The 21,030-nt window shown below is 39.8% G+C and overlaps 1 protein-coding gene across 1 annotated transcript; it reads left to right on the top strand.

The window, feature by feature from the left end:
- The first annotated feature begins 869 nt into the window (after positions 1–869).
- Nemp1 (nuclear envelope integral membrane protein 1) lies at positions 870–20,046 on the top strand. The gene is made up of 9 exons (XM_020163192.2): positions 870–1,030; positions 7,551–7,675; positions 8,678–8,897; positions 10,209–10,281; positions 11,571–11,664; positions 12,217–12,331; positions 12,946–13,171; positions 14,048–14,221; positions 14,922–20,046. The coding sequence occupies exons 1-9, from the start codon at positions 904–906 to the stop codon at positions 15,094–15,096; spliced, it is 1,329 nt and encodes a 442-aa protein (XP_020018781.1). The 5' UTR covers positions 870–903; the 3' UTR covers positions 15,097–20,046.
- Positions 20,047–21,030: the final 984 nt, after the last annotated feature.

Below are 21,030 nucleotides of genomic sequence, written 5' to 3'. Positions count from 1 at the left end.
GAGAACAGATGCTGGCCAGCTTACCTCCCGAAAATGGGTCGGTGGTCCCTGGGTAGGGGTCTCTTGATCTCGGTGGAACCTTCAAATGAAAGACCTGATTGCCTTTCAGTCTGGGGAGACCCTTCCCAAGGAACAGCGAGACCACTTGTGCGGATGCAAACAGCAAGAGGTTTATTCAGATGCACAGGTACCTGGGGCGGCAAAGTCGCTCGGAGGACTTGCGCGCCGTTAGGCTGGGGTCTAGGGCTTATATAGGGTTGGGGAGCGAAAGCGCGGGTACAGAAGCGAGATGCATGGTTACAGGGTGGTGATTGGCCAATTTAAATGAGGCGGAACTTGGGTACAAACTGTTTTTGTTTTTCCCTTCCCTGTTGCCAGGTGGCAGACCGAAGATATCCTGTTTGGCCCTTGACCGTTAGCAGAGATCCTGTTTGGCCCTGTTCTGTTACAGGGTGTCGTTGCGCCCTATTTATCCTGCGGGGCAGGTGCCTTTCAGTAGTAAAAAAGAAAACAAGAAAAGACACTGTTTAGACAGCAATGTCAAGTTTAGTCCAGGAGGCTTCGCCCATTCTGATTTTCTATTGGTCAATCTTACTATCACTCACACTTGTAAATAAACCTGAGACGGAAGCATGTTGGTTAAGGGGTGGAATCTTCCTGTCGCCATTGCTATGGTGCCGCGAGAACCCGCTTCCTCATAGGCTGAAAGCTGCTTCTCCCGCCCTACTACATCAGTTGCTAAGGGGTGGAACTTCTAGGGTCTAGGAGGAATGAACGTTCAAAGCCCCGCCTACTCAGTTGGGCGGTAGGGACGGGTCCTGTAGTTGATTGGTTATTGGCGCCGTCTGTTTCGTGCTAGTTGCGGGGGAGGGGAACGTGAGGAGGAGGTGGTGTGAGGCAACCATGGCGGGAGGAATCAAAGTGGCGGTCTCGCCGGCAGTTGGTCCTTGGCCCTGGGGCTGGGAGACCGGGAGTTGTAGGGCGGTGCGACTGCTCTTGGTCCTCTCCGGCTGCTTGGTCTGTGGCTCAGGTACTATCTGGGAAGCAGCTACCAAGGGGGCGAGTGCCAATGGCGTTATTTTTGGAAAAGTGGGGCGCGGTCCGTTACTCTGGTGGGACTTGGAGTTAGGAGAAAGAAGTTTCGCTGGCGAGTGGGTGTCGGGATGAGGGGACTGAAGGATCAGGTCCCCCGGACCGTGTGGGGTTGTTCCCCAGAGTTGAGTGGAGCGTGGAGTCTTTCGGCGGGCACAGGAAGGGAGGCCTGGGCTAGGTGAAAAGCGGTCCTCGGAGCTGCGTCGCGCTCTGGGGTCCCCTCAAGTTATTAGGGTAAAAGGAGGGAAATCCGGGGCCGTTCTGGTTAGGCGGAGCTGCCATGGTGAAGGCAGTATCCCATTCATTCAGCAAATGAGCAAAGCCACAACATACGCTCTGTCAGTACGTGGGACAATGGTTGGCTAAATCGTTAGAGTTCAAAGTAATGCAGTGATCTTTAACTCTGTCTGTTCTTGTAAGACCCTGACCCCTCCAGTCCTATGGAAGGAACCTGTAATTATTACAGTCCAGTTTCAAAAAAAAAAAAAAAAAAACGGTACAAGTGTCATCCAGTATCTTACAGATTTCTTTGGAAATTTTACTCATTCAAATACATTTATTTGGTAACTGCTGCTAGACAGTCTGCTTTGGACTGTTTTCTGTTCCAATCCAGAAAACTTAAAATTATAAATTATGTTTGTTAGAAATCTCTTTTTACCACCCCCTACCCCCTTGTTAAATTCATGACAGAAAAATAAGCAAGATTTCCAAACTTCCACTGGAGAGAGTTGCAATTTAGGAGAGTAAAGATAATCATATCTTGTAAACACACACTGTTATGTACTCTCCACTCTCCCTTCTGTTCCTGCCTATCTCGTGCTATCTTAGAGGATCATCTTTAGCTTGCAGCTTCAAGGTTGTCTCAGCATCCAGAGATCCAGTTCCAAAGCGCAGTGGAACTGAGCTTCTGAAAAAAAAAATTTTTTTTTTAAAGGGAGAGGGGAGTAGGTGTCCAGGAAGGTACTTTTCTAGATGTAGGTCTTAGAATTTCATTGAAAGGGTTATTTGTTATCTGAATGAAAATTTTAAATGGGGTTATGGGTTGTGGAGATGAGAGAAAATATTAAACACTCAGTCAGCAGACCCTTTTTGATTTTTTCTTTTGGAATGGGTTGCTGGGGATTGAACCCTGAAAATTCTTTAACAAGGAGAGGAATGGGAACTTCTTAGTTTGGAGATGGGATATTTGTTCTCTATGGCCTGATAGATTATGTGAGTGGCAGTTACAAAGAGTAGCCATGTAACAAAGAACTCTAAAAGTCAGGTGCTTAAAGACAGAATGGAGTATTACTTTAAAAGGTAGCTACTTTCTTCTCTGGAAGTTTTTTGAAACTTATAAAAATAATGCATGTTGGCAGGATGGCTCATGCCTGTAATTCTAGCTATTTAGGAAGCTGAGTGGGAGGATCGAGGTTCAAGGCCAGCCCAGACAAATAGTTCACAAGATTCCCATCTCCAAAATAACCAGAGCAAAACTGACTGGAAGTGTGGCTCAGGCAGTAGAGTGCCTTCTTTGCAAGCATGAAGTCCTGAATTCAAGCCCCAATCCCGCCAAAAAAAATAAATTTGAGAGGACACCTCTCCCCTCACCCATATCAACCAATAAAATCTGGGCATGGTGTGTGCTTGTCATCCTAGCAGTACAGGAACCATAAATACAAGGATCTAGTTCAGGCCTGCTGAGACCCTAAGGGTAAAAAGGATGGGGGTGTAGCTCAAGGGGTTTTGCTACTGTGCTGAATTAAAATCCCAGTACCCTCTCCCTACACATGCACATGCACAGGCTTACACACGCACGCACACACCAAAAAAACGGAGGCTGGGGTTAGGTAGGTAGACTAGAGAGCACTTGACTAGTGAGCACAGACTCTAGGTTTGAGGCCCTGGGTTCATTCCTAGCATTGCAAAAAAAAATTTAAAGAGGTTGTTTTTTATGACTTCTTAGGGTTCCTTTTAGTCTTTACATATTATGAATCATTTTCATTACCTTTGATCAGTATCGTCGATTTTTTTTGGGGGGGGGTAGTGTGGGTTTGAACTCATGGCCGCAGGTGCTCTATCACTTGAGCCATTCTGCTAGCCCTGATCACTATTATTGTTTGAAAAGTAGAGGAAAAGTTCATATTGATTAGAAGTAAATACGCAGTTATTAACTTTTTTTTTTTTTCTTTTTTGCAGTGCTGGGTTTTGAACGCAGGGCCTACACTTTGAGCCACTCCACCAACCCTTTCTTGTGTTGTATGTTTGAGATAGGGTCTCAAGAACTATTTGCCCTGGCTGGGTTTGAACTTCGATCCTCCTAATCTCTGCTTCCTGAGTAGCTAGGATTACAGGCGTGAGCCACTGATGCCCAGCTACCTTTTTTTTTTTCTTGGTAAATGCTAGATGTACTCTGTCACTAAGTGATAACTCCAGTCCGTAGTTATTAACCTTTGAAGACCTTGAGAACTTTATATATATTTAAGGTCACTTAGTTTAGTTCTGTATTTCTAAAAAATTCGGGCTACAGCTGGAGTCCTGATCATTTGCATGGATCATCCCCCTTAGGTTGAACTGGCACTTTTCCCCTCCATGCAGTGCCAAGGATGTGACTGGCCAAGATGCTGATTTTGGTTGAAGGTTCTTATTGAAGAAGTTTATTTACTTAATATTCTTTACTTTGAATGGTGTGGAATTCAGGAAAAGAAAGAACTAGACTTTTTTTTGGAAGTACTGGGGTTTGAACTCAGGTCCTTCACCTTGAGCCACTCCACCAGCCCTGTTTTTGTGAAGGATTTTTTAGATAGGGTCTCGCAGAACTATTTCCCCAGACTGGCTTCGAACCCCGATTCTCCTTATCTCTGCCTCCTGAGTAGCTAGGATTACAGGCGTGAACCACCAGCTCTAAAATGAAACCCTATATATCTTATCAATCACTCCCCATACCCCTTCCCTTCCAGCCCCTGGCAACCAATAATCTACTTCTTGTCACTGTGTATTTGCATATTCTAACCTTTGGTGTTTTTTTTTGATCTGACTTCTTAGACTCAATTGTAGCATGTTCAAAGTTCATGTTGTAACATGTGTCAGTATTTCATTTCTTTTTATGGCTGAATAATATTCCACTGTATGGATATACCACTTTTTATTTATCTATTCAGTCATTGATAGAAATTTGGGTCGTTTGTACTTTTTGGTTGTCATGAATAATGCTGCTGTGAACATTTATGTACAGATTTTTGTGTGAATGCATGTTTTCAGTTCTCTTGGGTATATATCTAGAAGTAGAATTCTATAGTAACTCTTTAAATTTTTGAGGAACTGCTAAAGTGTTTTCCAAAGATGCTGCACCATTTTACATTTCTGTCAGCAATGTATGAGGGCTCCAATTTCTCCATATCCTTGTTTTTTTTTTTTTCAGGGGGGGGTTGGATTGGGGTTTGAACTCAGGACTGCTTGTTTGCAAAAGCAGGCACTCCACCGCTTGAGCCACACTTCCAGTCCATTTTGCTGTAGTTATTTTGGAGATAGGTTCTCTCGAACCATTTGCTGGGGCTGGCCTCAAACCTTGATCCTCTCAGTCTTGGCCTTTTAAGTAGCTAGGATTGCAGGCATGAGCCACCAGTGCCCAGCTTCAACAACCACTTGTTATTGAGTTATTTTTGAGTATAGCCATTCTAATGAGTGTAAAGTAATACTTCATTTTGTGTGTGTGTATGTGTGTGTGTGTGTGCGTGTATGATTTGGTGGTACTGGGGTTTGAGCTGAGGGCCTCATGCTTGCTAGGTAGGTACTCTATTGCTTGAACCACTCCACAAGTCCTTTTTTGTGTTGGGTATTTTGTGTAGGGTCTCAAAAACTATTTCTTTGGGCTGGCTTCAAACCAGGATCCTCCTGATCTCTGCCTCCTGAGAAGCAAGGATTATAGGTGTGAGCCACCGGCGCCTGGTTTCATTGTGGTTTTAATTTGGATTTCCCTAACAATTTTGAGTCTCTATATGCTTACTGGACATTTGTATATTTTGCTTGAAGAAATGTCTATTCACATTCTTTGCTCGTTTAAAAATTGGGTTATTGTTGAGTTGTAATAGGGTTTTTAAAAAATATATATATTCTGGATACTAGTATCCTCTCAAGTACAAAATTTTTTTTTTTCCTTTCCTTTTGTTTTTTGGTGGTGTTGGTGTTTGAACTCAGGACCTTGAGATTGCATTGCAGGCAGGAGCTCTACCTCTTGAGCCACACCCCAGCTCTTTTTTTCTTTCCTGATGCTGTTGTGAAGCACAAGAGTTTATTTTTATAAAGTTCAGTTTACATATTTTTTCTTTAGCTTTTAATTTTATTTATTTATTTATTTGGTGGTGGTATTGGGGATTGAACTCAGAGCCTTGTACTTGCTAGGCAGGCTCTCTACCACTGGAGCCACTCTGCTAGCCCTTTTTGTGTTGGTTATTTTTGAAATAGACTTTTGCTTTATGCCCAGGCCAGCCTGTACCTTGAGTCTCCTGTTTGTGCTTCCCTGTGTAGCTGGGATGACAGGAGTACACAATCACATCCAGCCATTGGTTTAGATGGGGTCTCCCAAACTTTTTGTCCAGGCTGGCCACAAACTTCAGTTTTTCTGAGTTGCTGGGATTACAGGCTTGAGCCATTGTGCCCAGCTTTTCTTTAGCTTTTTGTACTTCAGTGTCACATCTAAGAAAACATTGCCTAATCCAAGGTCATGAAGATTTATACTTATATTTTCTTCTAGGTTTTATCATTTTGGACTGTTGGGCATCAATACATTTTGTATTTGTACCTTTGCCTTTCCCTAAGGTTTGGTTGAGAATTTTTTGTTTTAGCTTACTTAAATCTATCTGCCTTTATATTAAGAACCAAAATATAACTACATTTCCACTTAGTAGCATTTGATAAATTGGTATGCACAATATGGAACTCAAGGAAGACATTATAAAGTAAGGTACAGTGCTTGCCAAGCATTCATGAGGTTCTGGGTTCAATCTTCCAGTACCTCCACCACCACCAAAAAAAAAAGTTACTTAAATGTTTGTGTTAAAGAAGATAGCATGGGTAAAGTTGGGTGGGAAGATGTAGGAGAGTGGTCACTCTTTTAAGTCTTGAATTAGCTAAGAATGAACACAAACTGAGGGAGAGAATCTTCTGGTTTTGTAGATCAGAGGATCTGTGTATAATTGTTGGTTGCTCATAAAACTTAAAATGAAACTCCTGAAACAGCAACAGCAACTTTGTGATCTTTTAGTATCCTCTTAAAAGTACTTTTTTTTTTGGTCAGCACTGGGGTTTGAACTCAGGGCCTCACACTGGCTAGACAGGCGCTCTTACTGCTTGAGTCACTCTGATAGCCCTTTTTTGTGAAGGGTTTTTTGAAAGAGGGTCTGTTTACCCAGGGCTGGCTTCAAACCAGGATCCTCCTGAATAGTTAGCATTACAGACATGAGCCACTGGTGCTCAGCTTAAAGTACTATTAAAAAAACAACCATACCATCACCAGTTCTACTTAGAAAAGGGATAGAAAAAAAATCAACAATAGGCGTACTTTAGCTAAGTATCCTGATGTAAGAGAGGCAGGATGTTTTTTTTTTTTTTTTTCATTTTTCTTTTATTGTTCATATGTGCATACAAGGCTTGGTTCATTTCTCCCCCCTGCCCCCACCCCCTGAGAGGCAGGATGTTTTATGGTTAAGGCCGAGGTTTGACCTGAATGTGAATCTGTAATTTGGGGCAAATTACTTAATCTTCCTTAGACATTAATTTCCTCATTTGAAAAGTAGGGATTATGAAGACTCCTCCCTCTTAGCAGGGAGGAGGGTTGAATGAGACAACGTACTGTGTTAGTAAACACTTAATAGAGCTGGTAATCCTAGCTACTTGGGAGGCTGAGATTGGGAGGATCATAGTTCAAGGCTAGCCTTGGCAAATAGTTAAAGAGACCCCATCTCTAAAATAGCCAGCAAAAATGGACTGGAGGTGTTGCTCAAGTAGTAGAGCACCTGCTTTGCAAGCACACAACCTTGAGTTCAAACCCCAGTCTACAGCCAAGTCAAACATTTAAAAAAAAAAAAAAAAAAGAAATAAAAAGAAAAGTTGATAAAATAAACTAGATTTAAAAAATACTTAATAGTGGCCATTACTGTTACCTACTCTTAGTTAATGACTGCTTTTAATATTTAAATAATTACACTTGGGGTTGTGGGTGTAGCTCAGTGTAGAGTTCATAGTTAACATGTTTGAATCCTGTGTTTAATCCTAGGTACACACAAAAAGTTAAATTGGACAGAGAGAAGACTCTTGCCTCATTCTCCCATCTGTTTTTATTTTCTTGTTTTTCAGTCTGTCTGATATTTTAACCCCATTTTAGAAAGTGGCCAATTTAATTCTTTTTATGAAATGAGTTATAGTTACTAGCTTATTTTGTTATATTATGCTTAATTGCTATTTTCTTTCTTTACATAAAGCTGGAATTGATGTAAATGTGGTCATGCTTCAGGAATCTCAAGCTTATGATATGAAGACCAGCCAACAATTCTGTTATAAAAATGTGCTTATCCCAATGTGGCATGATATATGGACACGGATACAGGTAATAATTTAGAAGCCCCCCCCCCCGGGGGGGGTCTTAGATTCTTTGAGTTCACGACCTTATACTACTATGACCCTGAGGTAAACTTCCTTTTTTCCTCCCTTCTTTTACCAAAGGAACTGCTTCTCTTCCCTTCTTTCCTTTTGCAGTATGCATGCACATATCTTTTCTTTTTAAAGGCTTTATACCTTCTTTGGGCAGGAAACTGTGGTATGCCTGTCAGGATGTAAACTCTCTTGTCTTGCTCTTCCTATTCTATTTTGATTCTACCCAAAATATTTCATAAACCCCCTGAGCTGAAGTTTCCCCTTGGTAGATGACTGGTCTCATTTATTTCATAACACTGTTAAATCACCTGGCAAGCAAGACTATCTGGTTGTAATATGATTGAACAAAATGAGTCCTTTTGGAAATGTTGCTGCTGTAAATATAGTTACTGATAAGGTTGTTTGTTGTTCACATCAAAAACATAAGAGTAGGTTTGTGGGTTGTTTTAATTTTCTTTTTTTTTATTGTCTGATGTGAAAATCATACTCTATCTGTGGCACATGATAACCAACATTTATCCATAATCAGTGATTTATGACTATGGGTTGAACTTCTCAGCCTGTTATTATGGGGAAACATTTTCAGTTTTCTGGGGCTGTTTATGACTGGCAATTTTCTTAATATTCTAGACCCTTGCTTTGTATGATCTCATAAGTAGATGTATTGATAACTCTGTCAGCTTGAGAGTCTCTTCCCCCCACTCCCAATGTTCTGATGTAATAGATTCTGATCAGTTAGCAAGAAGATATTCTAATAGCTGCCACTCCATAACACAACATATGCAGTGTTATTTGCCCAGTTATGTTTTAGCTGCTGCATCTGTATATTTCTCATAAACCTTGTGGAAAACTGATACCATTACTGATTTAGCTATTCAGAGGGTTTTTAAAAATTGTATTTATGAAAAATTTAAATTCCTACTGCTTTCTCATCCTGATTTTACTTGTGTTACAGATCCGGGTAAATAGTTCCAAATTGGTTCGAGTCACCCAGGTGGACAATGAGGAAAAACTAAAGGAACTAGAGCAGTTTAGTATCTGGAACTTTTTTTCCTCTTTTTTAAAAGAGAAATTGAATGACACGTATGTTAACGTGGGTCTATACAGCACAAAAACCTGCCTCAAAGTTGAGATAATAGAGAAGGACACCAAGTACAGTGTCATTGTGACCCGGAGTAAGTCTTACCTCTGTTTTTCTGATGGATTCTATAGTGAGAAGGGATTGAGCTTTGGAGGTTATAATTAGTGAGGCAGAGAAGTCAGCTCAAGACAGCTACATTTCGGTTCTGATTATAATCCTGAGTGTACCGCAGCTCCAAACAACTCAGAGAGACTCCACCCCACATCAGAAGCTTTAGGCCTAGAATCAAGAGTCTACCACAGGCCATCCTGAGTGCTTCTTTTCCTAGAATTGTGAAGCCTTGGGTTCCTGATACTACCAGTGGCTCTGAGTAGTACTGTTACAGTAAATCAGATAATTTTGTTCATGCTTCTGCACACTTCTAAAACAAAGGTAGCTATCCTGCTGTGTACAGGCCTGCATTTGAAGACATGAATGGTTAAACAATAAAAACTAAAGGAAAAGTTAAATTGAATATTAGGAATTCACAAGCAAAAAGAATAGTGTGAACCATAAGTAAAAATGAAGACCACTGCAATTTAAGGTTTAATTCAGTGTAACTGGGAGAAGACTTCCTTTTTCCTTCTCTGAAAGTCTCTGAGAAAGTTTTAGAGAAGGTGTTGAATTCTCTCTTACTTGGTTTCTCCTTGGTTACACTTAAGATCCTGGAATGTTGTGAGTAGTAGTCATGTCTCTAAAATTCTGCTACAAAAGTAGGTCATACCTTTCAATTGTCCTAGCGTTTGACAGTTTCATAGAATTGGCCTGGGTTTTTTTTTTTTTTTTTTTGGTGTTGCTTCTACATTTAGTGATTCCTTTTATTCTGTTTGTGGGCCTTCCCTAGACTCAGAGCTCTGGTATTTCTCTAAAGGGGTCCCTGGGCCCCTGGTCGTCCTGGGTGAGATGTGTTTGGTTGGTAGGCTTTTCCAGTACAGTGCTGTGTAGTGAAGGAAAGTAGGTGATATTTTTGGCAAGAAAATTGGCCAGTTGGAGAACATGAGGCCCTGATCTAAACTTCTAGTAGGTATATCTGCTGAATTCTATGCCTGAGTGACTTTAAGGCTTGAAAGCCTGAGTGGTAGAGACCCCTTGTGGGTGATTGCATGAAGTGCCGATGGCACTATGCCTAGCTTGGTCCAAAGTGAAGCTAGTTTCTTTTAGCCTCAGTGTAGGTAGCCAAAATAAAAATAAGGTTAGATGAGACATAATTATACTTTCTTTTTAGAGGAGTGTCCAGGCTTTGTGAGGATATTACAATGACATTTGTGGGGGCTGTTTGCATTTATTTTACTATAATTGATCAGTAATACCAGCATTTTCTTTTATAATGTCTTAAACTATTTGCAAAAATCTTTATTTATTTCAGGATTTGACCCCAAACTCTTCCTCGTTTTCCTCCTTGGACTTATGCTATTTTTTTGTGGAGACTTGCTGAGCAGGTAAGTTCCAAGGCTAGTGTGCCTCATGACAAGGTACATACCAGTAGGTATTCCTTCCTCTAGGATCTGTGTGGCTTGGATGTTGCCTGCTTGAATATTTAAAATATAGTATGTGTTATGATTTTTGTTTTTTTAATTTGATTAATAATGTTAATTAAATTATCCCAACAGATAGTCCCTCTATTAGGTTGATGGAAGTTAGCCATCACTTCCCTTTACACTGTTAGAAGTAATGTATTACTGTAGAGACTGATATGATGCAGTTGCTGCCAGATTATATGTTGATGAGTATCGTGCTGCTCAGATGTAAGGAAACAAACATCAAGTACTTATTCATTTCCTTCCTTTAGGGACCTACTAGCTAAAATAGGTGAAAGTGATATACAAATAAAAAGAAAGCATACAGGTAAATAAGCAAACATTAAATGAAGGTACAGTCAATATTAAGTTTGTACAAAGAGTATTTATAGGTAGTAAAAGAAAGTTTAACAGTTGGAATTTTAAGTTGGGGTGAAGTGGGATTGGGAGAAGTTGTTTTGTTATTTTTGGGCTCCTGAGAGAAATCCACAGTAAGGGAGAAATAACTGGCAGAAAGAACCTGCAATGGGAGTAGGGCCTCTCTGTGCTAGGTCCATGAAGGATCTACCTACCCTTCTGAGCAATCAGTTCAGTTCCAGTTTTCACTTTATCCAAAATAACCAGAGCAAAATTAGACTTGGAGATGTGACTCAAGTGGTAGAGTGCCACCCCGGTCCCACCAATCAATCAATCAATCAGTAAACAAACAAACAAACAAACAAAGCCAGGTGCCGGTGGCTCACACCTGTAATCCTAGCTACTCAGGAGGCAGAGATCAGGAGGATCATGGTTCAGAGCCAGCCCGGGCAAATAGTTCCATGAGATCCTATATTGAAAAACCCTTCACAAAAATAGGGCTGGTGGAGTGGCTCCAGGTGAAGGCTCTGAGTTCAAGCCCCAGTACACCAAAAATAAGTAAATAAATAAATGGGTAAATAGGGTTAGGAGAGAGATGGAGATGGGAGTGAAGGATTAAGCAGAGGTTTATTATTGGGATATATTTGAGGAGCCCTCATCGATGATAATGTTAATAATCTAGCAACAATTACATTGTATCATTCTCTATAGTTCTTTGGCCTTGAGTCTTGGGCAAATTCCTTTTCTAATCTTGTACCTTTTAAAAACTCTTTGCTGGATTAGTTGTCCTAATTTTAGCAATGTTGTATATGAAGTGTATACCGATAGTCATGAAATACATTTTCTCTCTGCAGGAGTCAAATTTTCTACTATTCTACTGGGATGAGTGTGGGAATTGTGGCCTCTCTATTAATCATAATTTTTATACTATCCAAGTTTATGCCCAAGGTAAGTACCAGAATCGCCATACACAGGGTGAACTTGAATACCTGAAGTACTATTTTCTTGCATAACTCCCTTTTTTTTTTTTTAAATTGGAACTGGAGTTTGAACTCAGGGTTTCATGCTTGCAAAGCAGGCACTCACAAAAGCAGTCTTGGGCAATCTTAGAACACTGAAAATTTGCATTGATGGCTGATGAGTCAATGTCCATCCTACTCTCCTTGATTCCAAAAAGTACTTTCCATAATGAGACTTGGAGCCTGATTACATATAAATTCTTTTTATTTAAAATCATGTGCTCAGTGGGGGATTAAAGTCACCTTTCTGTTTTCTAATTACATAGCCAGGCTTTTAAGTTATTTAGCATCCCATCTTCCCATTGTGCCTTTCAAACTACCTTTTTAGATATAAAGCACATCTTTTTAAGAGAGGTGTTTTCTTTTTTGCATTCTGAGTAGGTTGAATTTTAAGGAAAAAAAAACCCATAGTTTCATTTTGCTTCTTTTGTGTATGGAAAGTTTGTTGTAATTTTTTGCTTTCACTTCTACTCTGTCTTAGAAAAGTCCCATTTACGTCATCCTGGTGGGAGGCTGGTCCTTTTCTCTGTACCTCATTCAGCTAGTTTTTAAGAATTTACAAGAGATCTGGAGGTTTTACTGGCAATATCTTTTAAGTAAGTGTTGGTTTTGCTTTCCTTTTTGCATGTGTGTAGGTTGTTTTAGTTAATTTGATCATGAAAAGATGTCTGCTTATGAAGAGTTAATAGTTCATATCATTTGACTAACTTGTAAATCGTGTTTCTAGTACCACTACCATTACCACCTTTTCAAATGCTGTTGCTAAGAGACATAAGCTTGTTTATGTTTATAAATGCACTTTTCTTTACACAATAATCAGCCTTCTAAAAAGCTGTAAATTAATTTCAGTAGTATAGTAATATTTTAAATACACTTGAGGGCCTTGAGAAGTAAAAGATTATAGTGAATCTTTTTTATAAAGTGAGAATCCTTTGGTTGAATAGATAGAAACCTTTGATCATTTGAGAAGTTTTTAATATGAAATAAACTTTTACAGTCCAACATGTAGCTTTAATACTCCATTTGAACTAAATTTGTGAAGATAGTGATATATGTATATATAATAAAAGAAAGTATGAATAATTGAGTAAAGCTCTTATCCAATTTCCTGGCTCAATAAATGCTATATAGTGAATTTACTACTGTTCCCATACAAATTACTTTTACCATTTGTAGATAAAAGAATGTTTTCTGATAACTTTTCTCATAGGCTACATCCTCACAGTTGGATTCATGAGTTTTGCAGTGTGTTACAAGTATGGGCCCTTGGAGAATGAACGAAGTATTAATCTGCTGACCTGGACCTTGCAGCTGATAGGCCTGGGTTTCATGTATTCTGGCATCCAGATACCTCACATTGCCCTTGCTCTTATCATCATTGCACTGTGTACTAAGAACCTGGAGTACCCTATTCAGTGGCTGTACATCACCTGCAGGTGACTGAAAGACAATGTAACTTTGTATTGACACCTGCAATGTGGGATGCAAAAGGGTACAGAGGTGACACCCTGGGAACCTCTATGTTAATGAGAAGTTACTGTGTTACACTTCTGCCTTTGTTCCTTACTGAGTCCATTTTTTTACTTCTAGGCTTTTTAAAATTTTATTCTAGTCATTTTATATAAAAGCATCCAGTAAAGTGTCATGTGTTCCTGTTACCACTAGGTGGTGTAAATTATGTCATTTTTATGCCACAGGCTTCTGTTCACCTGGTTTCAGATTATTTCACAATTGATCTCAGATTACTCTGGAAATCCTAGTCTTATTTTAAGATGTAATTCATAACATGTTCTCGCCTTGCATAGTGAATATGGAATGGTCATAGATTCTGAGGTTATCAATGGTTATTCTGTTGCAGATAATCAAAGTGATACCTTCAGTTTGAGGAACCAAGTTAACAGACAGCAATATTATAACATCATTTTCTTGTTGCTTTTCCATTTACTGGAAAATAAATACTTCATCATTTTTTGGGAAATAAGTGAATTTATTCACATTAATGAATAATACTGACTACTCTGATTTTTCACTAATAGTCTGATATGTCAGGAGTCCATTATAATGAAAGATGTCTATGAAAGAAAGGTAGGAATGATGACTTTTTTTTTTTTTTTTTGGTGGTATTGGGGCTTGAACTCAGGGTTTTGTCCTTGTTAGACAGGCGCAGCATATGAGCTATGCCCCATGATAGGAGTGAGGGCTCTTAATGTTCAGGCTGTCTGCGCTATGCTTTGTCCACTGAAGAGAGCTAGAGGTAAGGATAGGTATAGATTACTGATTAATGATTCATGATGTTATTTTGGTGAGCACAGAAAGATGTGTAAGGCAACAGAAAAGCCTGTCCCCCCTCGTCTCCTGACAGAAGAAGAATATCGGATACAAGGAGAGGTGGAGACCCGAAAGGCTTTAGCGGAGCTCCGAGAATTTTGTAACAGTCCAGACTGTTCTCCTTGGAAGACTGTTTCTCGAATCCAGTCTCCAAAAAGGTAAACTCTTGGCCAGACAAGCCAAGTGTCTATTAGGATAATTGTGACCTTGAGTTCTAATAGAGATCATACTTGTGAATAACCATGTTGTATTTGTGACCTTTGATAAGTGTTAACCTAGAAGTAGTCAAGAGAAAGGTACTGTGTTGTCCTGTATTAAGTAGTAGCTTGTTTCCTGCTTCCCCGAGGAACTATCTACTGTAGCTTTGGTTATAGCATTGAGATGGGAAGGTTCTAGTACCATATTAAGTTTCCTCTTTCTGTGTTGATTTTTCTTCTTCTTGTTTTTTTTTCTTTTTAGTTGGGAGCAATTGAATCAGTGGGTATGTGAAGCTTCAATTTGGAATCCTGTTAGCATAAAGTTTATATGGCCATAAACACAGATAACTGTGTAATGCCCCTAATCTTCTCTTATCAGGAATACAGTGACTCAAGGAACCTTATCTCTTCCATAGCCAAAAAGGATAGGTTAATGCTTATCAAACAAGATGAAGGGATATTGGTCTAGGATCCCAGTCTTCCTTTTCTTCCTGTTTCTTTCTTAGTCTACTTACCTGTCAGAGTGAGGACAGGGATTTTAGCTAGACTCAATATTATTTGTGCTTTGAGGAAATGAACCATTTCAGTTTGTTCTTACTTTGAAAGACAACCAGAAGAATGGAAGGCAGATTCCTAATGAGTATTTCCTTCTCTTTTCCAGATTTGCTGACTTTATGGAAGGCTCTTTCCACCTTACACCAAATGAAGTTTCTGTCCATGAGCAGGAGTATGGATTAGGGAGCATTATTGCCCAAGATGAGGAAATGTCCTCTGAGGAAGAGGAGGACTCAGGTTCTCAGTGCTCCACTAACACACAAAACAACTTCCTGACCTAGATGGTGGTCAGTATTTTCAGTGCCTCAGTGGTCCATGTTGCAAGTGTTGTGCAATTCTTCCAGGCTTTTGAGCAGGCTAAAGATTGCACAGAAATTCTTCCACTGAAATGAGAGGCCTGAAGTAGGTCTCCCTCTTGGAATGGTCTTGGTGTTCTCCATGGGATCCCTAAATAAGGAGATTGCCGTGGTAGTTTGCTTCCCTCTTTTTAAGCTATCAGCCCACTTTTCTGTTCCTAAAGAAATTAGATGGCCACAGCCAACACAGCATTCTAGCTCCTCTCTGAAAGCTGATTCAGTCATGGCACTTCTTTCACTGTGGCTGGCCCTCCAAAGTGAGAGTTGTTACAAGTGCAATCATGGTTCCAGACTATAGACTGTGTCGGCTGGAGAGAAATGTACAAATACGAGCCTCTTTCACTTCTGCTTTTGTTTCAGTGGCTGTAGGATAATCTTAGATTGAATTGTTTTGAAAGGAAATGAATTTTTGTCTGCCTTGTTTTTTAAACAAATATATTTTAAAAAATGTAACAAACTCATGTTCCAGAACTAGCAAATGGTCCAGAGTGACAAGCCCTATTGGCCCTAGATATTTACAAGTATGGAGATACTGTGTTGAGCTTTAAATTGTTTCTCATACGTATGATATTCCGAGTCCTGCTTGCTTTTAGAAACATGCCCAAAAGGCTCTTCTGTAGGTGGGATCTCTTGGGCTTTTTATTATATCCAACATTTAATTCCATTTTAAAATACATTTGCATTTTTCTCTTCCCTTTGCTCTTTGCCCCTCTTTTTCCATTCAGGAAGGGAAGGGTCTGTTCTTTAACTGTGGAGTATGTATAATTTATTTAGAGTTTGTCTCATTTCTTCTTTTTCTTTTGAGACAGGGTCTTGCTGTGTATCCTAGGGTAGCTTCAAACTCACCTTTTGCCTCAGCCTTCGAAGTGCTGTGATTACAGGCATGGGCCATCATGCTCAGCTTGTCTCATTTTTTTACCTCCCTTCTTAGTTTTTAGTTTCTAGTATTATTCCCGGTAGCAAGGAGACATGATGTTGTTTACACAACCCCTCTTTTCTGCAGTTAGGTCACATACCTTTTTGTGTGTGTGTGTGTGGAGGGGGCACTGGAGTTCGAACTCAGGGCTTCACATTTGCAAAGCAGACTCTTTGCTCTTCTCTGCTGCTTGAGTCATACCTCCAGTCCATTTTGCTTTGGTTATTTTTGGAGATGGAGTCTCATGAACTGCTTCTCAGGCTGACCTCAAACCACCATCCTCCTGATCTTAGCCTCCCAAGTAGCTAGAATTACAGGCACCTGGCTGGGTCACATATCTTTGAGTTGCTATGGATTCAAGAAACTATCTCCTTTTCCTTTTCCTCCTTTTGTGTGGTTATTCCTTTAGTCTTTCCTCACTACCTGTATTTTCACAAATCTGACTAATTTGTAAGCCCTGAAACCGTCTATGAAGTTTCTTTCTTTGTATCTATGTAATCTAGGATGATCTCAAACTTGAGATCCTCCTGCCTCAGTCTCTCTAGTGTTAGGATTACAGGCAGTGCCATCCATGCCCAGCTTGAAGTTTCTTGATAATGCATTTTATAGCGTTGTAGCTGTCACAATTGCAATTCCAGAAATAGACCTCCAGGTTATCATCATGTCTCTGAATGCTCATTCAGCCATCAGGACCAGACACATTTTTCCCTGAATTTACTATACTTATTTGCAATTTCATTTCTGAACAGAGGTATGCTGCCTTTATTACAGTGGCATTAGTTTCAGCATCTTGCCATTGGAACAACCTATAAGCCATCAATGTCGTTTATGAGGGAGCAAATTCCCGAATACCTGCCATTTGCTTATTTTTTTCTTTGTGATCTTCACCCTCATACCTTGGAAAAAGCTGAAATTCCTTTAGCCAGGAAGGTAGACACTGATGGCAAGTGCATAGTATCAGAATTACTGTCTTATGATCATAGAGAAGAAAGATTATTTTTTTAAAAAGCTGTTAGGTCTCCTGACCAGCCATTTAGCATGTAATTGTGAAAGGTCCTGGGCTCCATTGCTAACTTCCAAAATGTCAGCTCTGAGACTCCCCTGCAGTGGCCAGTTGATTATTTTAACCAGTGTTCTCCACAGCCTTAAACTGTCCTAAAGCGACAACTACCTCAATTGGCAGGAACCAGATATATAATATAAAGTGAACAATAGGCAGTATTTGGCCAGATGCTAAGGGTTAAAGTTACAAGTGTAAGACTTTTATTGGGAAACCTGTATGCCTTTGTGAATTATGTACATGGTAAAATTTTGTCCTTCTGCAAAGAACTGTTAAAACTTGGGAGGGGCTGGGGATATAGCTCAGTGGTAGAATGCTTACCTGCCATGCACAAGGTTCTGGATTCAATACCCAGAACCACAAAAACAAAAACCACTAACAATAACAACAAAAATCTTGAAATATACTATTTTTTACCTTATTTGTAGAAATTGATACCTAGTATATTTGAGTGTAAGTTAATTTGAATAAATAATTCAATTATATAGTGGTTTCAGGATTTTTTGGAGACCATGGTGCCTTCTCCACATTACTTATTCATTCATTTATTTATTTTTTGGTGGGACTGGGGTTTGAATTCAGGGCCTCATGTTCCCTAGGTCCTTCCCCACATGGCTCCTTAAAGAGGTGATAGCTTGCCTTCAAAGTGACTTTTCGTGACTTAGGTCTTTATTTCAGTGAGAAGACATTTTAAAGTTGGGAAAGATTTTCTTCCTTTTCTGTGTGGTAAATTTGTGAAATATAGTTTCCATCTCAATTTTCTTCACAATGTTTGAATTTGGGTTGAGAAAAACATTTTATTACTCCCTGTCTGGTAGTTGGAGAACTGAGTTGCAGGAGTGGAAATGACAGTTAGTCCGTCAGTGTTGAGAGTTGCTCTCTGACAATAAAGGATGGTGTCCCTTTGGTGTGCTGCATGTCCTTGCCCTGTCTGTCTGTGTGGCTCTGCCCAGATGCCTGAGAGGCTCCATGTGCCTGGAGATTGCTTAACTCCGTAAAGCTTCTTTAGGAGCTGCTCTTGTCTGCCTCATGGCCACTTAGTCTGCTGGCTCAGTCCCTACTTGAAGCCCCTATTTAATTTTCTCTGGCAGTTACAGCTCATGCAATTTCAGCACAATCTCATCTCAGACCGATCTCATCAAGAAGAATTGAGGGGATAACTGTAGGATGAGCTGGACATCGGAGCCATGTCTGCTGCCATGTCAGCGACTTGTTCAGCAAATATCTAGTCATAAATTGCCTCCAGGGCTCAGGGTCTCATCAGCATTGGAAATCTGTCACCTCTAATTGGTCTGACCCAAGTTGTATAGAGTATGACTCCCATTAATGGGAGTAACAAGAGGCAAATTGCCTTAAACTTTTTCCTTTTCCTTTCTCACTCAGACTGTTTTCATGAGAGCAACAGAATGCAATGACCAGAAACTTAGGAACTTTGATAGTTTGTGATAAGAAGTCCTATTGGCCATTACACCACACAAAATGATAGTTTTTATGTCTGTTACAAAGGGACTTTTGCTGATGATAGCTCTTTGCATCCCACTGTTCCATTTTATGGTAATATATCCCATTCTAGGGTCCAGTTCTCTCTTCACTGACTGTTCCCTTCAGCCCAGTCCCACTTGGCATGTATGATGGAGGTTTGATGAATGAGAAGACCCAGATAGGCCATATAGTTCCTCCAGGCTCTGATACCCATAAAAGGCTTGGGAATGGATTATGTAATTGTCCTCAATCTTTTTGTTGTTTCAGAAAAAAAGGATGCTTGTGCAAAAATGGTTCCTAGCTTTGTACTTGTAACTCTTTTCTGAATTGAGTGGTGAAAGTTGAAGTAGGAGGAAAGGAAATTAAATGTCCTTCTAGTATTCCTTTGGACTCAGGTCTGACATACGAGATAATAACCTATATTGAAATGCTAAGAATTTATTTGAACCAAGGAGAGGACAGCTGGACAGATTTATTGTGTCCTCACATTACATACACACTGAACCAAGTAATAAACATGAAATAGCCACTGCACAAGGTAAATGCACCCAAGCCATTTGCTTCAGTTTCCATGTAGCAGAAATTGATGATTATTTTTTAGGGGAACCTACACAATTGTAGTAACCCAGTGGTGTCTTAATGACTTAATTTATGAATTCAGGTTGCTGTTGAGTGGAGTATAGATGGTTACTATTTTGAGAATGGTGTTGGGAAACACCATTACTGGGTAATTCAAGCACTTGGGAGGCTGAAATGGGAGGATCACTTGAGTCTGGGACTTTGAAACCAGCTTGGGCAACAAAGCAAGATGCCCATCTCAAAATAATGAAAGAAAGAAAAGGGTATTTGGTGCCTTACATGGTGGGAACCAGAGTCTGCTGGGAATAACAAAGCAGATTCATGCCAGTGTCAGCCTGCAGCTTTAGTGGGGACAGGAGTGGTCATAGACTCCCAAAACCGGGAGCTTTGGAGGACCCCGACACATCCTGCCCAGTGTCTTCCTCTTTGACATTTTGAATGCTAACTTGAAAATGGTGAAGTTACTTTCTTTGAACTTGCCTACAACATGAACAGCATTCTTATGCTAACAGACAACTTACAATGTGAATTTTAGAACCCATTACAGCCTGCTATTGTCACAGTTTTCCATGTTTATGGAATTGATGTTAAAATAATAGAACTAAGAAATTACTGGGTAAGTTTTAGCCTATGGGTAATGCCTTAGTGTTATTTAGATGAAAGATTTGTCATATTTAGAATAAATATTGACTGTTTGAAAGGAACAAAATTATCAGGGATGGCTCTTTGCCATGGGTTTCATTTTCTCCCACCTTTCTGTAAAAAAAAAATGATGTCTTAGGTATTTTTCCATTTTTTTATTATATAGTTTGTAAGTAACCCCAACTTTAATAAAATTTTATAGCATATATAGTGGTGTCTCTTAATGAACATACACTCTTGGGTGGATCCCATGTTTTTAGGCAATCAACAACTCAGTTTCATGCTGTTAGTTCCCATTTTTTCTTTAACCACCCCTCCCCATCTCAAATCTGTAGGTCTACTTCTATCCTTGGACTGGATGGTTTCTCAGGATGCCAGATCTCAAAGGGGCTTTTTCGTTTGTTTGTTTTTGATAGTAGAGATTGAACCCACTACCTCCTGCAAGCTTTCTGCCATTTGAGCTACTTCCATAGCCTTGCTTTTATTTTGTTTTTCGGATGGGGTCTCCCTTACTCTTCCCTACCCCCCACATACCACCTGGCCTTGGACTGCTCCTGTCTCTGCCTCCTAAATAGCTGGGATTACACCATGCCTGGCTCAAAGGGACATTCTCGCAGGAGTAGCAGGTTGTACTACCTTGCTGTCTCATGGAAAAACAAAAACATAGAATATTTCTGGTCCAGGTTGCTACTCTGATTGTGCTTCATTTTTTTTTTTAATAGCTTAAAGTATCTCTTGTTTCTCCATTGAGATGGAGGTGAGGGTGGGGGGTAACCTATGGGTCCAGTTACGAGATTCCCGGCAAGAGTTTTGTGTAGGGTAGAAGAGAGTGCTAGGGAGCATAGAATAAAAACTTCAATTATGTCTAGGGCCAGCTTCTGCGGTAGGATTCTGGTACTTGCATTTTCTTTTCTGTATTGGCTATTTTGTTTGTGCTGGGAATCTATTATAGGGTTTGTTAATTCTGTACCTGTCTTCCTAGTTATTTAGATTACATGGAAATTCATTGTCCAATTTTTAGAGACAGAAAGTTGGCAAAGTAAGAAACAGGATGTATACCATATGTAAATTTATGTAGATTAATTCACACGAATGACATCTTTTCTCCTTTTTATAACTACTACTAGGTGATGATAGGCAATCATTAATGGCTGAGTTAATAAGAACTTAAAGCATAATT

The sequence above is a fragment of the Castor canadensis genome, chromosome 8, assembly GCF_047511655.1.
Source record: "Castor canadensis chromosome 8, mCasCan1.hap1v2, whole genome shotgun sequence".
NCBI lineage: Eukaryota > Metazoa > Chordata > Mammalia > Rodentia > Castoridae > Castor > Castor canadensis.
This window is presented reverse-complemented; position numbering and strand designations above follow the sequence as displayed.